General features: G+C 45.4%; 1 protein-coding gene across 1 annotated transcript; it reads left to right on the top strand.

Annotated features, from left to right (window-relative positions):
- The first annotated feature begins 1,147 nt into the window (after positions 1-1,147).
- On the top strand, positions 1,148-2,146 carry LOC120021033 (probable G-protein coupled receptor 34). The gene has a single exon (XM_038964687.1). The coding sequence runs from the start codon at positions 1,148-1,150 to the stop codon at positions 2,144-2,146; it is 999 nt and encodes a 332-aa protein (XP_038820615.1).

Raw genomic sequence — 2,146 nt, forward strand, 5'->3', positions numbered from 1 at the left:
CCCAGCATAAAATCCCAGAGCAAGCAATGCAGATGCGGAAGCACAGTGTCTAGGAAAAACTCCATAGAAGGCAGGAAACTAGGAAGAAACTTAGAGAAGAACCAGGCTCTGAGGGGTGGCCAGTCCTGTGGAGATTTAAATATGACATATGATAGTCCAATCATTTCTTGAGCAGAAGTTAGAACTTCCAGTATGCTCTTCTTGTGTTCCTCAACAACATACAAAATCACTGTTCTTTATGAATAAGTTACATAACAAGAGGTAGTTGTGCTGATGGAATATGAACCATAGTGTTCTCAGCAGAGGTAAATTGATTATGGTAAATCGTTGCACCTTGTAATACTTCTGTAAATGTAGTATTTCCCTTGTTAAACATAACCTGTATTCCAATAATGTGTAATATTATTTAATAATCATATTCACATATGACAAGCAAAGGAATCTGCTGCAAAATGATTGTACTCCATAGACCCAGGAGCAGAATATCATAACCTCTTATAGTCCCCAAAACAATGATGTCAAGACAATGTTGTTTTTTCTTCAAGTATTACTCCTCCACATCTAGCTATGTCCACGTCAAGACAGGGCACTCAGAAACGTCTGTGTCATTTTCCCTTTGCTGAAAGCTGTGCGATAGAGGAAGCCACAGAAGCTACCGCGACAGGGGATATTTGATGGTTGACTTACTTCAGTATTTTCTTGATCGGACTTAGTTCTGTCGAAAGCACTGCTCATGGACAGGAACTCATTCATTTCAGTCTGAGACTGAGAGTGGAGCGGAGCGGAGGGCAGAACAGCTACCCAGGTAAGTTCTCGCTTAAATTTCTTGTTGTAATAACATGGCTTGATAATAGTTTATTTCAGACTTCAATCAACACAGCATATATTATACAAATATTGCAACTTTCATCACTTTTAACATTTTTTAAAAATTTGATTTGATCAAATGATTTGATCAACATTTGTTTCCTTCCATTGAAAGAAAATCCATGTATGCATGGTGTTTATAAAATTATGTCCTTGAAATGCATGGGTTTTAATTAGCTTTGCCTTTCTTTAGGTGATTGATCAGAGTGCGTCGTCCTTGTGATTCAGCTTGTGTCTCGGTCAGTGGGACTAGATTGAATACCACCCTGTTAGTGGGACGATGAGGCAACTAGGAGACAACTCCAGTGGGCTTGATGTGAACGGCACCTCCTGTGAGGTCCATGACAGCATCCTTTCTCCTGCCTTACCAATTCTCTACTCAATAATCTGCTTCTTCGGCCTGGTCAGCAACATCATGACCATATTTGTGTTCTTCCTGAGGAAACACTCTGACTCGTCCATGGCTGTGTACATGAACCACCTGGCCATGGCTGACTTCCTGCTGGTGATGTGTCTTCCCCTGCGGGTCTACTACCACAACAGCCCGGGACCCTTTTACCTCTGCAAGGTACTGGGCGTCTTCTTCTACGTCAACATGTATGCCAGCATCCTGTTCCTCAGCCTGATCAGTTTGGATCGCTACCTGAAGATCATCAAGCCTGTGTGGGTCCTGAGAATCCACAAGGTGCGGTGGAGCCACCGGGCATCCTTATCCGTGTGGGCAGGTCTGGTCCTGGCCATGTCTCTTTTTTCCCTAAAGAAAGACAAGGAGCGCCCCTGTGATAGGATCTGCTTCCACTTCCACCACAAAGGACTCCTGGGGGGCACGGCCAACCTCACCGTGGTGGCCTTCTTTTATGCTGTCTTCCTCCTCTTTATCTGCTTCTACGCTCGGATAACCACCAAGCTGAGGAACATGTCCTTAGGCAACCGGGACCCCAAGGCCCAGCGGAGGAAGAGCAGGGTGATCCTGAAGACCTTTGTGGTGCCGGTAATCTTCACGCTCTGCTTCTTGCCATACCATCTGGTGAGAGTGCCCTACGTGCTGGCCCAGATGGATGTGATCCAGGCCCTGGGCAGTAAGCAGATTCTCCACATCCTCAACGAGCTCACTCTGCTCCTGTCTGCCCTCAACAGCTGTCTGGACCCCATCATCTACTACTTCATGTCCTGTACCTACAGAAGGACCATCCTCTTTGCCCTGCAGGGGCAGTTCAAGACCATGTACGCTGTTAACCGCAGACGCATCAGTATTAACCGATCTATTACAGAGATATAG

The sequence above is a fragment of the Salvelinus namaycush genome, chromosome 26 (assembly GCF_016432855.1).
Source record: "Salvelinus namaycush isolate Seneca chromosome 26, SaNama_1.0, whole genome shotgun sequence".
Lineage (NCBI taxonomy): Eukaryota > Metazoa > Chordata > Actinopteri > Salmoniformes > Salmonidae > Salvelinus > Salvelinus namaycush.